Source organism: Oncorhynchus tshawytscha, unplaced genomic scaffold (assembly GCF_018296145.1).
Source record: "Oncorhynchus tshawytscha isolate Ot180627B unplaced genomic scaffold, Otsh_v2.0 Un_scaffold_1528_pilon_pilon, whole genome shotgun sequence".
NCBI lineage: Eukaryota > Metazoa > Chordata > Actinopteri > Salmoniformes > Salmonidae > Oncorhynchus > Oncorhynchus tshawytscha.
The window spans coordinates 1,948,677-1,967,311 of NW_024609832.1; the positions used below are offsets into that span (position 1 = coordinate 1,948,677).

Consider the following 18,635-nt stretch of genomic DNA (forward strand, 5'->3'; position numbering starts at 1 on the left):
TTCATCCCCTTAATGGTTAAGGTTAGTATGAGGGTTAGATCCTATTTCATCTGATCCTGTAGCTCTGAGCAGCTTTCTACCTAAAGAGACTTAAGTACTTGACATGACTTTGATGTTACGTTTCCAGAGCGTGTGAGACAATATCACTGCTTAGTCGGATGCCGGTGTCACAAATCTCATTTGTGACACTCCATGGTAAGTGCCCTCCATGGTATGCCTTGAGATCAGTTGAATGTATAGCCTACAGGATTATATAGGATAAGTCTATAGGACCCTGGGATTCTTCAGATTCTTCAGGATAAGCTCATGTTGCTAGAAGTGACTCTTATCAAAACAAACAAATATTTTCACATGGTCCAACCAAATATGTTCACGTTGCGTTTTCACCTGGTCCAAGATAGTGGAGATAGAGTAAAAAGATATATGATCATCTCTATCCTTAATCTGGATCCAGGATACCGGCTTTTTAAAACGTTAATTTCAATTCTGGCCTGAATATTTGGCAGCCAATGCGGAATGACCTCATTCTGGGCTCTTACCAGTCACCAGTCGGTATGTGCTGTTCTCCGGCAGCTGTGATTTAGACATAGGCCGACTGCATATCAGTTTTTATTGATTGCCTGTCCTCCCTTCCTCCCTTCACTCTTCCCAGGAAAGAGCAAAAAGCAAGACCAGTGTAAGAACACCCAGGTATACCCTCTCAGTGAGATCCAGTACTGCCCCTGTAACAAGTACAACGCCCAGCCCATGGGGAACTGGTCGGACTGCATCCTGCCTGAGGGTGGGCGCGTGGAGGGCCAGCCGGGCATGAAGGTCCAGGGGGACATCAAGGAGTGTGGCCAGGGCTACCGCTACCAGGCCATGGTGTGTTACGACCAGGACAACAGGCTGGTGGAGACGTCACGGTGCAACAGCCACGGTGAGTCCTAAACTTCTCACCAACATCCTATGATTGTTCATGTCTATAAGCAGTAATTCACCTCGCTATGTATGATGATGTTATGTTGTTTAGTCTACCTTTGTCATGGTGCAACAGCTACGGTGGGTCAACCTCTACCATCTCTCATTAACTCACTTAAAGTTGTATGCATTAAACATAGCCACTGTGATTCATACAAGGTGTCTGAATTTCCAATGAAAGGCATGGTCAGTGATATGACATCATCATACACAGTGGGCCACTTCCTGTTCCAGAAAACAACAATGATCAGTGTAGAGAAATACAAGACAATGCAATTGGAAACACTTTGGTTGTGGTCTTTGGAATTCTCATCAATTTGTTACAACCTCTTATTGAATACATTTAGAGAACATTGTTTCGTTGTTCTCTCCATCAAGAGAATAATTAGTCGATCATTTACATACGTGTTCTATTGATTCGGCACCATTCGACCTAATTTGATGTCAGACGGTTAGTGCGGTTTCTCTCATCTCACTGTCCTTTTCAGCATCCCTTGATTGTAAATTCAAAAGAGAAGAAATCAATGTGGTAACGGAGAGGATGCAGGATGCAGTCGCTCTGCCCCCTAGCCCAAATCTGTCAGGGGAACATCAATCACATTTCAATCAATCTCATTTATTTATAAAGCCCTTTTTACACCAGCAGATGTCACAAAGTGCTTATACAGAAACCCAGCCTAAAACCCCAAACAGCAAGTGATGCAGACGTAGAACATCAGATCTGCTTTCTTCCCAAAGTGTTAGCATTCAGGGATACACAGCAGCATCGCCATCCAACCGATGCAGAGAAGAAATGTAGGAATCATAGTGCTGTCGTGTCGTCCATGTAACCCGAGGAAGACGCAGCTCTTTATCAAAGTGTTTGTTCTCATGCCTCATGCCCATGCCTGTGAGTCATAGCTTCACTTGCAGTATGGGGCCTGTGGTGTGGATGATGGTGTAGAACTTTGACGTCATGAGACGCCACAAGCAATTGCTATTGCCGTACTCTGGCTATTGCTATTGTATGTGTAGCTCTCCAACACCACTGCGCCTTAGACGTCACACTAAGATTCCGGTGCCTTTTTTCCCAGCTTAAGCAACCATAGGAGATCAGGGATGGTGCTATATCTATACACAAGTCACTGGTATTGTAGCTCTATTGCTCCAACACCACAACCAACCTACCTGATTGGCTCCCACACGTGCTATGGATTAAATTATAACATTTTTTATAATCATTTATTGTATTATCATTACAAACAAAAAAGGAAAATAAGTTATATTAAAAAACATTCAAATACATTAAAAGGTATATGGTTACCTACAGTGCCTTGCAAAAGTATTCATCCCCTTGGTGTTTTTCCTATTTTGTTGCATTACAACCTGTAATATAAATGGATTTTTATTTGGATTTCATGTAATGGACATACACAAAATAGTCCAAATTGGTGAAGTGAAATGAAAAAAATATAAAAAACGGAGAAGTGGTGCGTGCATATGTATTCACCCTCTTTGCTATGAAGCCCCAAAATAAGATCTGGTGCAACCAATTACCTTCAGAAGTCACATAATTAGTTCCACGGAGCACTATTAAATCCATTATTAAAACATGGAAAGAATATGGTGCCACAACAAACCTGCCATGTGAGGGCCACCCACCAAAACTCAGGCAAGGAGGGCATTAATCATAGAGGCAACAAAGAGACCAAAGATAACCCTGAAGGAGCTGCAGAGCCTCACAGTTAGAGATTGGAGTATCTGTCCAAAGGACCACTTTAAGCCGTACACTCCACAGAGCTGGGCTTTACGGAAGAGTGGCCAGAAAAAAATTAAGCAAACGCGTTTGGTGTTCGGGCCAAAGGCATGTGGGAGACTCCCCAAACATATGGAAGAAGGTACTCTGGTCAGATGAGACTAAAATGTATCTTTTTGGCCATCAAGGAAAACACTACATCTGGCTCAAACCCAACACCTCTCATCATCCCGAGAACAACATCCCCATCCCCTGAATAGTTATGCACGCTCATGTTTTTTTGTCTTTTTTCTTGTTTGTTTCACAATAAAACATATTTTGCATCTTCATAGTGGTAGGCATGTTGTGTAAATCAAATGATACAACCCATCCCAAAATCTATTTTAATTCCAGGTTGTAAGGCAACAAAATAGGAAAAATGCCAAAGGGGGTGAATACTTTCACAAGCCATTGTATACACTTTTCAAATCAATAAGTTTTTCGGCCAACATTAGCATCTTGCCAACTTTTTTCCACCTTTTTCTATATCTGAAAGGTGTTGCCAACATCAAAGCCTAAACTTTTATTTACACGATCTGAACTAGTCATGATCAGAAACATTTAGCATGCAGTAATGTAGCCAATCAAGGGAAGGCCTGTTATTTTGCTCGATGACGAGACTCGCATGCTTTGATAAGTATAGATTGCTGTTATTTACTATTGGAATCATGATTTTTTTTATTTAACCCTTATTTTACCGTGTAAGTTGACTGAAAGCACATTTTTATTTACAGGAACGACCTAGGGAATAGTTACAAGGGAGGGGAAGGTGAATGAATGAGCCAATTGGTAGCTGGGGATGATCACATGAGGGCCAGATTGGTAATTTAGCCAGGACACCGGGGTTAACACCACTACTCTTATGATAAGTGCCATGGGAGTCAGGACACCTTTTTACCGTTCTATCCAAAGACGGTACCCAATAACTGAGGAAAATAATGCCTCCTGCTGGCCCTCCAACAATGCTCCCAGCAGCATCTGGTCTCCCATCCAGGGACTAACCAGGACTGACCCTGCTTAGCTTCAGTAGCAAGCCAGCGGTGGGATGCAGGGTGGTATACTTTCAATGTAAGACCCTATGCCTGCTCTGTAACAAAGTGAAGTTATAGAGATAAAACGTGGATTAAAAAATCATGGGCTTGCCTTGGGCTCTGTTTCAAAATATCACTTTTTTAAATGACAGCAGTTCCACATGCTGCCATGGCGTAAATTGTGTGGGAAATTTTGGGGGGGTATTTATTCTGTTATATTTCATTATATTCTTAGCCTGCTATAAAATATATGCGTGTTGACTGTAATCATGATAGCCTAAGCGTGTCTTGTCTGTTTAATGAACAAAATAACTATTGAGTTTAAACTCAAAATATGCCATTCTTTTATTTTATTAGTCGTATGTTTCTTAGGACCTGCCTACAAACTATTAATAGTGGATTTGTTTGTGATGTGTATATTTAATGGATTGCCGGCATGTGCACTGGAGATATAAAAGGCTTACCCCAGCAAGAACGTGGCAAAAAATGGGACTGTATGAATTGGGTTCTAAAAAACATTGCCTGTTTTCTTTTACAGACAACATACCATACAGTCTGTCTGTAAACAGTACTATAGTGACAATTTGATTCCCTGCTTTACGTGGGCTTGGCAAGATGGTTCCATGTTAAAACAGAAAACGAGGATGGCTGGAAAGGTTGACAGTGAGTGATCAATGGGTGTATTCTGGCGTGATGGCCGGGTATTAGTGTGAGTGAGATAGCAGGTTCTGAGAAGCAGTGACCAACAGGCAGACTCTTATTGCCAGTGGCATGACAGTAGTGGGGCGGCCACTAACAATATAGAGTGATTGTCTGTCTTACAGTAGCTTCTCTGCTACAGTATACTGTTGGAAAAAAATGGTGCTGTATAGAACCGAAAGGGTTCAATAGCTTGTTTCAAAATGGCTCTATATAGAACCACAAAAAAACTAAACAAAATATGCAGTGTATCTGTAGTAGTGTTACTGTATCATAAGAGTGTCTGTAACTTACACAGGTCAGTTCCTCAGGAATTGGATTGATTTGATTTGTCTTTTCATTTTGGTTAACTAGTTGTTTCCAAATAGTTGTTTTTGTGTGTCTTTTAGGAATAGTAACCAGGTGACTTCCTTAAAATGTAAAGGAAAAAGCCCAAATACAACTGGATTAGGGGGTAATCAATTTGGGCAACAAAAAATATCCCTCTAATAACGCTGTTAGTCTTAGTTTTTTTTAAATGTCCTAGAGGGAAAATAGACAACACTGTGTTTGTTCTTCTGATCTTATCTTACTTCAGCAAGTTCACAAACATACATTTACTAGATGTAAAATAGTCTAAGAACAAAAGAATGCACTCTAAAATTCCTAATTCGCAGTATGCTAATGTATTTCCACTGCTGAGGATCCACACAGGTTCCTGTGTTTTGAGTCACAACTTGTGACCTTGCTCCAGTAGCAGTAGTAATAACACTCAAAACAGCTAAGACCTCTGACCTCCCTGCTCTTTCAGTGGACACATGAGGCTCAGTAATCCACCCTTTTTGCCCAGATAAAAATAAATAACAAGCAGAGAGAGAAGCACTCCTGCCAAAACTCCCAAAATCATGACCTCTCTCTCTCTCCTGTCCTCCATCTCTCTCTCTCCCTCCATTTCTCTCTCTCTCTCTTTCTCTTGCTCTCTCTGCCTCAGTTTCTTTCTCTCTCACTTGCTCTCTCACTTGTTCTTTCTCTCTCACTCTCTCTGACTCACTTGCCCAGAAAAACAACAGTCTTCTAAATCGCACAACAGGCTGCTGCCCTCTTGTTCCATTGCATTTGCCAAGCTACAGTAAACAGTGTAATAATGCTGTTTGTTGCACAGCGCTGCCATCTCAGTTCTTTATAATCCTCTCTGTGGCTTTTCATCCGTATCAATAGGAATGTTGGATTTAGCTTGCTGCATCAACAGCTGTGTAAACGGATACAGATACTGCCAGATGATGAAACTATACTGAATCCTAGTTGTCTCTGTGGTTTCAGGGTATATTGAGGAGGCTTGCATCATCCCCTGTCCGTCTGACTGCAAGCTCAGTGAGTGGTCAAACTGGTCACGATGCAGCAAGTCCTGCGGCAGTGGGGTCAAAGTGCGTTCCAAGTGGCTGAGGGAGAAGCCTTACAACGGTGGTCGACCGTGCCCCAAACTGGACCATGTCAACCAGGTGAGTGGGGGACATTCATCACTCTTGGCCCTGTCTAGAAACAACCACTAGCCCTTACCCCAAAGACACTTGTAGAGATCTGAGAGGATTGGACAGATTTTTTTCATATTGCTTAAATTGATAAACTCTACTCAGATCTCCACAACTTAGTGTCTAGTCTCTTGGGGGTAGAGGATAACGGATAAGGGTTGTTTCTGGGCAAGACTAGAACATGGTCGAGGGTAGAGGTCTCTGGCTTGTTTTAATGTTTAAATAAAATACTTTGATTATGATTTAATGCATTAGATTAAAGGAACCATAACAGTGTTAATTTTTTAATGAAGCCAGAGTGGACATCTTTCAGTGTTTCCTTCATTAGCTGAGTTAGGGCTTGTACACATTTACATTTTAGTCATTTAGCTTACAGGAGCATTGAAGGTTAAGTGCCTTGCTCAAGAGCACATCGGCAGATTTTTGCACATTGTCAGCTTAGGACTTCGAACCAGATACCTTTCAGTTACTGGCCCAACACTCTAACTGCTTGGCTACCTGTAAGATTAAGGAAGGGGAAGGAACTGTGAACTCTATGCTCCTACAGAGAAACAAGGGAACATGGTGTTCTGCATTCTAATAATCCTATATTTAAACACTCACTGTCTGTTTCCCCGCTATTATTTTCTTCTTTTCCTTGGTGTATGAACTGACCCCATCCACAGGCTCAGGTGAGTGTCTTGTCACTGCCTTTTATAGTGTTTTTGTACAGATCAATGTATTTCTTCTTGCCATGGGATGGATAATAGTGTGGGAGTAAATGTAATGAATGAGTTTTGCGCTAGCACAAACCTGCTCTATACTATTTCATCATATACAAATGTGTTAACATATGTGCATTTTTGCTATGGGATGGATGGTGGTGTGACTGTGGGTGGCTAACTGTGTAGTGGTCTCTCACAAGGTGTATGAGGTGGTGCCCTGTCTCAGTGACTGTGGTCAGTATGTGTGGGTGGCTGAACCCTGGAGTGTCTGGAAGGTCAGCAACGTGGACCTGAAGGAGAACTGTGGAGAAGGAGTGCAGACCAGAAAGGTCAGGTACGGATGATCAGCTCTTATAGGTACAACAGCCTATTTGACTTATTCATTTCAGCTCCTAGTGGACTGAAGGACCGCGACAGTCTTTCCAACTAACCCTGTTCTGTGACGTTTTCTTAGCTTCATTTAATTCAAGGTGATTCCTGCCTTCATCTCGCCTTCATCTCCTCTACAAAAACCAACGATAATTGTATCAGTATTGCTAACCTATAGTCCCCCCTCTGTCCAGGTGTATGCAAAACACTATCAATGGGCCGTCGGACCCTGTGGAGGATTACCTGTGTGACCCAGAGGAGATGCCTCTTGGGGCCAGAGACCGCCAGCTGCCCTGCCCTGAGGACTGTGTCCTGTCTGACTGGGGGGCCTGGAGCAGCTGCTCACTGGTATGGACAGATGCTGACAACCTTGTTGTTTTAGCACCTATTTTATCCCTTTGCAATATTTCCGATATTTTGTGTTTTCTGGGTTTGGTTAGGAGCAAAGTAAAGTCCATCTCAGTAGGTGGACCAGTGCAGGACTATTCTAATCTGTTATATTCTGAGGCTGTGGTGCTGAATACACTCAAAACAAGCGTAGACTGCTTAAAGGGTTAACTATTACCTGAAATACCTGTTGTGCTACTCACCGTGGATCTCTGTCTCACACCTTAACATATAATAACTGGCCAATCATGCCAAGTCTCCACTTTCTATTGAACCTGTTTCAGCCATATTCCCATGTTCAGAAATGTCATTCACAGCAGAGCTCTTGTCAGCAACTTTCACTTCGGGTTTGCACCAATTTACAGTTTTTTACATTCGCCAGGACCCATTTCTCAATTACCTAGTTCAATTCTTCAAATCTCTTCACACAGTTCTCCTAACCAACTTTCAGCTTGGCACAGCATTTCACATCTAAAATGCACTACAACTACCAAAACATTTCATACATGTCTCAAATCAACACATTTTTCCATAATACAAGCAAAGGTTGTTACCCAACAAGCACACTTTGTCACTCATAAAAAAAAATTATCTAAAAAACACTAACAACAGGTAGAATTACACAATGTTTTCTTTTGTAAAATGTCTTTACACAACAAGAATGACACCTCTCTACTGTTTAGAATCCACTGCAGTAAATGTTACAGGAATGAATCAGACATGATACTATATGCATCAATATGTTTTATGTCATTTTTTGACATTGAGTGATTCCAAAATACAAGACTTTGTATACACACCATCTACCGACACAGATACCGTAGCAATGCTAGTCAACTATGTCTTCTGCATTTGGCCACAGGTTCTCATCCACACCATCTTACGTCATCTTGGGCAATACACCTGGGAAATAATATTTTGGCATGCCTGGTCCATCCCTGGCAATCTTCTGCAGATATGTCCAGGCATCCAGCATTCATTGCGTCCAGGAGGGACATTTGATTATGTGGATGGTGGTCATAAACCTTCCACCTCCATAAGGAAAATCATTTCTCTATGGGGTTGAGGAATGGAGAGTAAGGTGGGAGGAGAAGTGATACCATCCTGGGATGGGCTGCAAACCACTCTGTGACTGCAGGAGTGGTGAAATGTTACATTGTCCCATACAATTACAAATGTTGGCCGATTTCGCCTCACTGCAACCCTTTCCTCACCTGGCACAACCTTCCATAGAGGTCATGCAGGAATGAAATGAGATGCTCGATGTTGTATGACCCAATTAGCGGTTTGTGTAACAACAATCCACCAGAGGATATTGCTGCACACATTGTGATATTGTCACCCCTCTGGCCTGGGACATCCACTGTGGCTCTTTTCCCAATCACATTCTTTCCTCACCACTGTGTTTTGGCCAAGTTGAAACCAGCCTCATCTACAAAGATGAATATGTGGGGTGTTTGCCTGGCTTCAATCTCCATGACTCTCTCAAATAAATCCACAAGGCAACATAAGAGTTAGGCTATTACGGTTGTTTACATTATGCCTAAAAACATGCCATGGTGTGCCTCTGCTCTGTTCGGTTTTGTTCAAAACCAGTTCTGTATTTTATACTCATCTTACCTGGACATATTTGTTCCTGAGTTGCTTGACTCGTTCAGAGTTCCTCTCAAAGGGGACAGTGTACAACTGCTTCATCCTGACTTGATGTTGTTTCAGGACTAGAAATAGTTGTTATGCTTACATTGTGAATATTTCCAAATGTAATGTTGTCTGCCAACGCTCTGTTCCGAATCTCTGTGAGTTTTATGACATTGTTTCTGATGACCATATCAACGATTGCAGTGAAAATCCTACCTCTGTGAGAGGTAACCGTTGGGTTCTAAGCAGAAATACAAAAACAATGACACATAAGTGGGTTTGGAGACTTTGCTCAATTTACTTCTGTAATGTGTAGTTCAGTCAGATGCCCTTGCAGAATGCACATCTTAACTGTTGTTTTGCCGGAAAGATTTGCAGATTTGGCTGCACTCTCAGACCAGCCTCTCTCATTGATAGACCATGATTTATTCCATGATCACTTATAGTAGCCATAATCTCATCTGAGACTACAGCTCTTGATCTTCCTCTCAGTCTTCTTCCACCACGCATACGTACTCCTCCCCCCCTCCCAGCCACTCTTCTTCCACTGTCAACCACTTCTCTATCACTGTCTGGGTCCATGTTAAAATTACAATACAGCATTATTCCTAAAATATCCCCTTTTGTATAGATGGTAATGAAATTGAAAGACTAACACCTAGGTAGGTGTTCAACTACAATGGGAATCAGCCTCAGTTGCTCTAATTGTTTTGATAGTATTTCATTTTTTAGATTTGGAGTATATTTTAATAAGGTATTGCTGTATAAATGTACCTAATTGTTGTCTTTTTCAATTTTGTGTTATGTTAGGTTTTGAACTTAAGTTTAACAGTTTTGAAAAGAGTATGTATGGTTGTGTCTGAGTGAGAAAAGAACTAAAGAACACCTCATTTGGCCGCCTTTCGTTCCAGTACTCTGCTGCCTGTGACTGGAACGAATTGCAAAAATCGCTGAAGTTGGAGACTTTTATCTCCCTCACCAACTTTAAACATCAGCTATCTGAGCAGCTAACCGATCGCTGCAGCTGTACATAGTCTATTGGTAAATAGCCCACCCATTTTCACCTACCTCATCCCCATACTGTTTTTATTTATTTACTTTTCTGCTCTTTTGCACACCAATATCTCTACCTGTACATGACCATCTGATCATTTATCACTCCAGTGTTAATCTGCAAAATTGTAACTATTCGTCTACCTCCTCATGCCTTTTGCACACATTGTATATAGACTCCCCCTTTGTTTTCTACTGTGTTATTGACTTGTTAATTGTTTATTCCATGTGTAACTCTGTGTTGTCTGCTCACACTGCTATGCTTTATCTTGGCCAGGTCGCAGTTGTAAATGGGAACTTGTTCTCAACTAGCCTACCTGGTTAAATAAAGGTGAAATAAAAAATAAAATAAAAAATGAAATTTGAAAGATGTAGTCATTGAATGCATTTTGTGCCAAAGAAATGAAAAATGAACCACAGTTTAGCCCACATAGACTGCTGTTGTGCTCACTGTGTGAAGAGTTTTGAAAAAGTGACCTAAGTATTGAGGAATGGGTCCTAGCGATTGTAACAAAAAAAAACTGTAAACGATGGCAATTTGGTAAGTGTGATTCCCCTGTTGGGCTCTCACCAGTTTAGAATGATGTCATTGATAAGTGTGATTCCCCTGTTGGGCTCTCACCAGTTTAGAATGATGTCATTGATAAGTGTGATTCTCCTGTTGGGCTCTCACCAGTTTAGAATGATGTCATTGGTAAGTGTGATTCTCCTGTTGGGCTCTCACCAGTTTAGAATGATGTCATTGGTAAGTGTGATTCTCCTGTTGGGCTCTCACCAGTTTAGAATGATGTCATTGATAAGTGTGATTCCCCTGTTGGGCTCTCACCAGTTTAGAATGATGTCATTGATAAGTGTGATTCTCCTGTTGGGCTCTCACCAGTTTAGAATGATGTCATTGGTAAGTGTGATTCTCCTGTTGGGCTCTCACCAGTTTAGAATGATGTCATTGGTAAGTGTGATTCTCCTGTTGGGCTCTCACCAGTTTAGAATGATGTCATTGGTAAGTGTGATTCTCCTGTTGGGCTCTCACCAGTTTAGAATGATGTCATTGGTAAGTGTGATTCTCCTGTTGGGCTCTCACCAGTTTAGAATGATGTCATTGGTAAGTGTGATTCTCCTGTTGAGTTCTCACCAGTTTAGAATGATGTCATTGGTAAGTGTGATTCCCCTGTTGGGCTCTCACCAGTTTAGAATGATGTCATTTGATAAGTGTGATTCTCCTGTTGGGCTCTCACCAGTTTAGAATGATGTAATTTGATAAGTGTGATTCTCCAGCAAGGCTCTTACTCATTTAGGTGATGTCCATTTGGTATGTGTTATGTTCTTACTGGGCTCTCACCAATTGAGTGTGGTGCTCCGGCAAGGCTTGCACCAATTTAAGTGCTGGCTATTCAGTATGTGTTATTATCTGGTGGGAGAATAGCTAGGATTTTTCCTTTGAAATGAATGGAGGGAAAGAGAGAGGGTGGATGACTTTCAGCAGGGAAGATGATCTCATGCAGCTCTAAATAGCATGCTGTGACCAAGGTATTATTGGAATATCTCTGGTGGAAGGGGGGGACCTGTGTGTGTGTGCGCGTGTGCGTGTGTGGGAGCGTGTGTGTATGGGAGAGTGCTGTGGAAATGTGTGTCTGTGAAACGTGCATGAAAGTGTGAGCGTGTGTGTGTGTGTGTGTGTGTGTGGGAGCGTGTGTGTATGGGAGAGTGCTGTGGAAATGTGTGTCTGTGAAATGTGCATGAAAGTGTGAACGTGTGTGTGTGTGTGTGTGTGTGTGTGTGTGTGTGTGTGTGTGTGTGTGTGTGTGTGTGTGTGTGTGTGTGTGTGTGTGTGTGTGTGTGTGTGTGTGTGTGTGCCCGTGGTGAACCTCTAGTGGGAAGAGGGGTCAACCGTGTCATGTGCCCTGCCATTGCCTTTCCCAGGTTAATGATCATGGATATGGAATATGTGGCTTTATAAGCAGGGGAAGACAGCACTCCAAATAGAAATGGTCTGAAAACACCTGAATAAACCAATTTATCTTGTAGGGGTTGGTTGGGGAAAATAGACAGAGGTGGAAATAGACAGAGGGTAATGTAGGGGAAAATATATATTCATGGAAAACCTTTTTCAATTTGCTGGTTGGAAAGTGGTAAATTCACTTTTACAGGGTTTCATATTTGGTTCGCATCAAACGTCAAACTGAAAGCGGATTTCCTGACTTGCTTTAGGTCTAGGCCAGGTTATTGTAAAATCATTTTGTGACGACGACTGATGTAGAAAGGGCTTCTTAAATGAATCTGTTTGATTAATTGATTGACTTCTTCTCTGATTTAAGCCATGCAACAAAATCAGCACTCGGGATAGGACAGCATACCCCGTTCGTCAACCTGGAGAGGGAAAGCTGTGCCCCAACACCACAGAGACCCAGCCCTGCAGCCTCAACAGCAACTGCTATCACTACTCCTATAACATCACCGGTAAGGCAAATGTCAGCCTGGATTACTGCATGCGATGGATGGTACCAGAGCCAAATATCAATATGGAAATATATGGCTGTGGATGGTAAATACAGTATGTGATCTTACATCAAGTATATATAGACCGCATGGCATTTGATATGAATTAAGTGCACTCCAGAGGAAAAGGGGTTGGGAGGTAGGCAGTCTCCTTTTTCACCTCACGTTTCTTATGCTATTTTGTTTTTTATGCAGATTGGAGCACCTGTCAGCTGAGTGAGAGAGCTGTGTGTGGTAGTGGCATGAAGACACGCATGCTGGACTGTGTACGAAGCGACGGCAAGTCTGTCGACCTCAAGTTCTGTGAAGAGGTCTGTGTTCTTCTCTTTCCATTCCAAAGCTCATTGGTGATTAATGAGAGCGATTCTTCTGTCGTCAGAGTCCAGACAGGTAGCTGTTGGTGTGTTGCCTGGGCGACTTGGAAACAGCGAAGAAGAAGAAGAATCTCTCATTCTCCACAAATGGCCAAATAAAGTACTTTTCTTTTTGTTTTCTTGTCTCTTTCAGCTGGGGCTGGACAGGAAGTGGCAGATGAACGCTTCCTGTGTTGTGGAGTGTCCCATCAACTGCCAGCTATCTGATTGGTCACCCTGGTCCGAGTGCACACAAACCTGTGGACTAGCAGGTACGTCACCATCTCCTTAACCCACTCTTTGTGACAAAAATATGATTCCGTGTTAAAATGCTGGGAATGCGTTCAAGGCTAATCACATCAAATTCTGAAGGTATAGCCATAAATCAAAGAAATAACAGAGAACTGATTAAGTGGTCCATTCACCTGTCTATTTCACCTATCAATTTTATATCGATCCATGGATAGTGGGTAGTCTGTGACTAGAAGTCATTTGACTAATTATCCATCCATCCACATGAACTGGGTGGTTCGAGCCCTGAATGCTGATTGGCTGAACGCCATGGTATATCAGACTGCACTAATTACGTTGGTGACCATTTTATAATATCAATAAGACACCTCAGAGTTTTGAAGTTGGAAGTTTACATACACTTAGGTTGGAGACATTAAAACTCATTTTTCAACCACTCCACACATTTCTTGTTAACAAACTATAGTTTTGGCAAGTCAGTTAGGACATCTACTTTATACATGACACAAGTCATTTTTACAACAATTGTCTACAGACAGATAATTCACTGTATCACAATTCCAGTGGGTCAGAAGTTTACATACACTAAGTTGACTGTGCTTTTAAAACAGCTTGGAAAATTCCAGGAAATGATGTTATGGCTTTAGAAGCTTCTGATAGGCTAATTGACATAATTTGAGTCAATTGGAGGTGTACCTGTGGATGTATTTCAAGACCTACCTTTAAACTCAGTTTCTCTTTGCTTGACCTTATGGGGAAATTAAAAGAAATCAGTCAAGACCTCAGTAAAAAGATTGCAGACCTCCACATGAAGGTACCACATGCATATGTACAAACAATAGTACACACGTATAAACACCATGGGACCATGCAGCTGTCGTACCACTCAGGAAGGAGACGCGTTCTGTCTCCTAGGGATAAACATACTTTGGGATAATCGTACTTTTGGAGAAATGTCCTCTGGTCTGATGAAACAAAAATAGAACTGTTTTGCCATAATGACCATCGTTATGTATGGGGGAAAAGGGGGGAGGCTTGCAAGCCAAAGAACACCATCCCAACCGTGAAGCACGGGGGTGGCAGCATCATGTTGTGTGGGTGCTTTGCTGCAGGAGGGACTGATGCACTTCACAAAATAGATGGCCTCATGAGGGAGGATAATTATGTGGATATATTGAAGTAACATCTCAGTCAGGAAGTTAAAGCTTGGTCGCAAATGGGTCTTCCAAATGGACAATGACCCCAAGCATGCTTCCAAAGTTGTGGCAAAATGGCTTAAGGACAACAAAGTCAAGGTATTGGAGCGGCCATCACAAAGCCCTGACCTCAATCCCATAGAAAATGTGTGGGCAGAACTGAAAAAGTGTGTGCTAGCAAGGAGGCCTACTAACCTGACTCAGTTACACCAACTCTGCCAGGAGGAATGGGGCAAAATTCCCCCAACTTATTGTGGGAAGCTTGTGGAAGGCTACCCGAAACATTTGACCCAAGTTAAACAATTTAAAGGCAATGCTACCAAATACTAATTGAGTGTCTGTAAACTTCTGACCCACTGGGAATGTGATGAAAGAAATAAAAGCTGAAATAAATCATTCTCTCTACTATTATTCTGACATTTCACATTCTTAAAATAAAGTGGTGATCCTAACTGACCTAAGACAGAGAATTTTTACAAGGATTAAATGTCAGGTATTTTGAAAATCTGAGTTTAAATGTATTTGGCTAAGGTGTATGTAAACTTCCGACTTCAACTGTATATGGCCAATATACCACGGCTAAGGGCTGTATCCAGAACTCTGTGTTGCATCAAGCGTAATAGCAGCCCTTAGCCATAGTATATTAGCCATATACCACACCTCCTCTGGCCTTATTGCTTAATTATAGCACTGTATATCGTAGTATAGGGTGTGGATTTGCAGGAATGGTGGGTAGTCTGTGAGTCATTCCTTATTACTCATAGCGCTGCAGGTTCACAAAGCTACTGATCACAGCACACACAGCTTTGAAACAGCCTCTACTCTGAGGTAATGGCTGAAACGAGAAGCATTTTATGATGTGAGAGAGAAGCAATTGTGAGCCTTAAACCAACTGAGAGTAATGGGGGGGTGGAGGAAAGAGGGAGGGATGATGATGTCCTCATGTGTAATCCTACAGGATCAGAGGATTGATTGGCGGTCCATTAAGCCTGTGTGTTCTGGGCCTGAGGGACCACTCTGCCACCCCAGGAGTCCTTCAGAGCACTGGCCAGTGTCATAGTTGGCCAGGGAGCAAATCCAGGCTGAGATATGAAACCAATACAGGCTTTAGCTATTGTGGTAGCCATTAATCTGTCCCCAGGCAACATGAGGATTTGTCACAGGATAGAGTAGCAGCAGGTAAACCACAGGAAGAGGAGAGGAAGAGAACAGCTTCTCACACTCACTACTTTTCTTCATGGAGTTGATTGTTTATCTAATTGTCGGATGGCAGGACACAATTACGTTGAGTAGCTAATATCTGTTCCTGAGCCAGGTTCTAGTTTTTTTCTAAATTAAATGGAGACACCTAGAAGCACCAATGTGTCGTATCAATCAGTGCGATGTAAACACAAACACAGGCACTCGGCGCGCGCACACACGCAGACACACACACCTGACCTGTGTTAAAATACAATTTTGGTCATTTCAATTACTTTCAAAGACATTTAGAAATGTTATATTATTCAATTTGGAAATATACTTGGAAATCATTTGACAATACTTTCAAATAATTTCAATAGAGGTAGTTTATTTTGAAAATACTCAAAGAAAAATAAGTATTTCATAATAAATACTCCAATGTATTTGAACCCAGATCTTTCACTCTCATGCACGCACACACACACACACACACACACACACACACACACACACACACACACACACACACACACACACACACACACACACACACTAGTTTCCTGGGAAATATCAGACCTGTGTGCAGCGATAATGTGTCTTCCTTGGCAAAACACTGATAGCGACAGCTGGCACTAGCTTCCCCCTTGACCAGCGGCCCACCCAGTCACACACTGCTCCTCATCCCAAAAATCACCGCTACTATAGACAACCTGTTGAGTGAGTAGGTGAGTAGAGAGACAGGACCGGAGAGCATAGAATCAGAATCCCATTGGAGAATAATAGTTACCTTTGGTGTACGCAATAGTGAACCTCCCCTTGAGTGAACCACCTTCAAAAAAAGCAGAGGAGGGAATCTCAGGAAAACCCTGACTGCTGATTAAAAAGAGCTTTGAAGGAAGGAGAGAACCTCTATGGGGACAGCACATCCCCTCTCTATGGGGACAGCACATCCCCTCTCTATGGGGACAGCACATCCCATCTCTATAGGGACAGCACATCCCCTCTCTATGGGGACAGCACATCCCCTCTCTATGGGGACAGCATGTCCCCTCTCTATGGGGACAGCACATCCCCTCTCTATGGGGACAGCACATCCCCTCTCTATGGGGACAGCACATCCCCTCTCTATGGGGACAGCACATCCCCTCTCTATGGGGACAGCACATCCCCTCTCTATAGGGACAGCACATCCCCTCTCTATGGGGACAGCACATCCCCTCTCTATGGGGACAGCATGTCCCCTCTCTATGGGGACAGCACATCCCCTCTTTATGGGGACAGCACATCCCCTCTCTATGGGGACAGCACATCCCCTCTCTATGGAGACAGCACATCCCCTCTCTATGGAGACAGCACATCCCCTCTCTATGGGGACAGCACATCCCCTCGCTATGGGGACAGGCATCGTGGCATGCATCACGGTGTGTTCACTAGAAGATGAATTGGCAGCTGTGTGAGACTAGAGACTAGCTGCAGGCTACATCAAGCCTGGGGGACTCCATTCTAATTGTGTTCAACATTAAGGAGAAGTATATGCCTCCCAGGTCCTGTGCGTGTGCAGTCAGCCTTAGAGAAAACACTGACACATGGAGATATCAATTACTTCTACAGCGAACAAATGAGAAGGAAAGTGGAAAATGTATATTAAGGAGAGGGAACTTTATTTGATGTAGCATCAACTGAATTTGACTGGTCAACCCTCTGACCCTGGTTCCTCTCTAGTGGAGCTAGGAGTATAGTAGAGGTCTGGTCAACCCTCTGAGCCTGGTTCCTCTCTAGTGGAGTTAGGAGTATAGTAGAGGTCTGGTCAACCCTCTGACCCTGGTTCCTCTCTAGTGGAGGTAGGAGTATAGTAGAGGTCTGGTCAACCCTCTGACCCTGGTTCCTCTCTAGTGGAGCTAGGAGTATAGTAGAGGTCTGGTCAACCCTCTGACCCTGGTTCCTCTCTAGTGGAGTTAGGAGTATAGTAGAGGACTGGTCAGCCCTCTGAGCCTGGTTCCTCTCTAGTGGAGGTAGGAGTATAGTAGAGGAATGGTTAGCCCTCTGAGCCTGGTTCCTCTCTAGTGGAGGTAGGAGTATAGTAGAGGACTGGTCAGCCCTCTGAGCCTGGTTCCTCTCTAGTGGAGTTAGGAGTATAGTAGAGGACTGGTCAACCCTCTGAGCCTGGTTCCTCTCTAGTGGAGTTAGGAGTATAGTAGAGGACTGGTCAGCCCTCTGAGCCTGGTTCCTCTCTAGTGGACGTAGGAGTATAGTAGAGGACTGGTCAACCCTCTGAGCCTGGTTCCTCTCTAGTGGAGCTATGAGTATAGTAGAGGTCTGGTCAGCCCTCTGAGCCTGGTTCCTCTCTAGTGGATGTAGGAGTATAGTAGAGGACTGGTCAACCCTCTGAGCCTGGTTCCTCTCTAGTGGAGCAATGAGTATAGTGGAGGACTGGTCAGCCCTCTGAGCCTGGTTCCTCTCTAGTGGAGGTAGGAGTATAGTAGAGGACTGGTCAGCCCTCTGAGCCTGGTTCCTCTCTAGTGGAGGTAGGAGTATAGTAGAGGACTGGTCAGCCCTCTGAACCTGGTTCCTCTCTAGTGGAGGTAGGAGTATAGTAGAGGACTGGTCAACCCTCTGAGCCTGGTTCCTCTCTAGTGGAGGTAGGAGTATAGTAGAGGACTGGTCAGCCCTCTGAGCCTGGTTCCTCTCTAGTGGAGGTAGGAGTATAGTAGAGGACTGGTCAACCCTCTGAGCCTGGTTCCTCTCTAGTGGAGCTATGAGTATAGTAGAGGTCTGGTCAGCCCTCTGAGCCTGGTTCCTCTCTAGTGGAGGTAGGAGTATAGTAGAGGACTGGTCAACCCTCTGAGCCTGGTTCCTCTCTAGTGGAGCAATGAGTATAGTGGAGGACTGGTCAGCCCTCTGAACCTGGTTCCTCTCTAGTGGAGCAATGAGTATAGTGGAGGACTGGTCAGCCCTCTGAGCCTGGTTCCTCTCTAGTGGAGGTAGGAGTATAGTAGAGGACTGGTCAGCCCTCTGAACCTGGTTCCTCTCTAG

At 43.3% G+C, this 18,635-nt stretch overlaps 1 protein-coding gene across 1 annotated transcript in view; it reads left to right on the forward strand.

The window, feature by feature from the left end:
* Positions 1–18,635, forward strand: part of LOC112229308 (thrombospondin type-1 domain-containing protein 7A-like) — a 190,064-nt gene that overhangs the window by 130,374 nt on the left and 41,055 nt on the right. The window contains exons 13-20 of the mRNA XM_042319532.1: positions 653–919; positions 5,764–5,942; positions 6,638–6,643; positions 6,877–7,010; positions 7,240–7,393; positions 12,439–12,580; positions 12,815–12,930; positions 13,127–13,244. Of these exons, the coding sequence (XP_042175466.1) occupies positions 653–919; positions 5,764–5,942; positions 6,638–6,643; positions 6,877–7,010; positions 7,240–7,393; positions 12,439–12,580; positions 12,815–12,930; positions 13,127–13,244 (1,116 nt within the window). The remainder of the gene's footprint in view (positions 1–652; positions 920–5,763; positions 5,943–6,637; positions 6,644–6,876; positions 7,011–7,239; positions 7,394–12,438; positions 12,581–12,814; positions 12,931–13,126; positions 13,245–18,635) is intronic.